Genomic DNA, 948 nt, shown 5'->3' on the forward strand with positions numbered 1-948 from the left:
ACCAGAAGGAAGCGGCTTTCTCGCAGCAGTCGAGTTGGGGGCCCTGTCTGTCGCCTTGCAGCAGGAGACAGCGTTGCTGCCATTCTGCAGCTCTCAAGCAGCAGCAGCAGCAGCAACAGCAGCAGCAGCTGCTGCAGCATATGACCCCTGCATTGTCTTCTTCTGCTGCTGCTTGCCAGCCCTCTATAAATACCCTTGCTTGGGTCCGTGCTGCCTTTGCTGCAGCAGCAGCTCTGCGGGGGCCCTGGGGGGAGCTCTGGGGGCCCCTCCGTTGCTGGGGGCCCCTCTGTTGCTGGGGGCCCCCCCTTGTGTGTCATGGGGTACTGGGGGCCCCCTGCGCACCCCTGAGGCCCCCGAGGCAACGGAGGCCCATCTTTAGGGGCCCCCGGGCCCCTCCCCCAGGCAGCAGCGAGCAGCAGCAGGGGAGAAGGGGGCCCCCTGCAGCCTGCCTGGGGGCCCCCACTGTATGCGAAAGTCTTGTGATGGAATGGGGGCCCCCGACGTGAGGGTAAGTGCAGTGGTTGGGGGCCCCTGTACCCTGTTGAGGCCCCAGGAGGCCCCCCTAAGCAGCCGGGGGCAGCAGCGGCGGAACAAACAACAAAACTATTACAAAGGGGATCGGGGTCAAGGGGGGTAAGGATCTATGGGGATCGCCTGGGATCGCCTGGGAGCGGCTGGGATCGCCTGGGATCGGGATCGGGGTTGGGTGGACAGGGCAGTGGTCGGGCCGGGCGGGGGGCCTCAGCAGCAGCAGCAGCAGCAGCAGCAGCAGCAGGGCCTCGATCCCGCAGCTTCGGGGTATTATTTTATTGAATAAAGGAGACAAATTATATAAAACCAATATTTATAAATGGAAGATAACTCTCTTCTTGCTGCTCCTGCTGCTGCTGTTGTTGCAGTCTAACAAATACCACTATTTTGTATTTTTATCTTTTTAAATGAATTAAA

At 60.3% G+C, this 948-nt stretch overlaps 1 protein-coding gene across 1 annotated transcript in view; it reads right to left on the bottom strand.

Annotated features, from left to right (window-relative positions):
- EMH_0065840 (uncharacterized protein) overlaps positions 1-373 on the bottom strand; it is a gene marked incomplete at both ends in the record, with an annotated part of 4,215 nt that extends 3,842 nt beyond the window's left edge. Inside the window, 1 exon segment of the mRNA XM_013498444.1 lies at positions 343-373. Coding sequence (XP_013353898.1) covers positions 343-373 — 31 coding nt within the window.
- Positions 374-948: the final 575 nt, after the last annotated feature.

Source organism: Eimeria mitis, genomic scaffold (assembly GCF_000499745.2).
Source record: "Eimeria mitis Houghton genomic scaffold, Emh_scaff3420, whole genome shotgun sequence".
NCBI lineage: Eukaryota > Apicomplexa > Conoidasida > Eucoccidiorida > Eimeriidae > Eimeria > Eimeria mitis.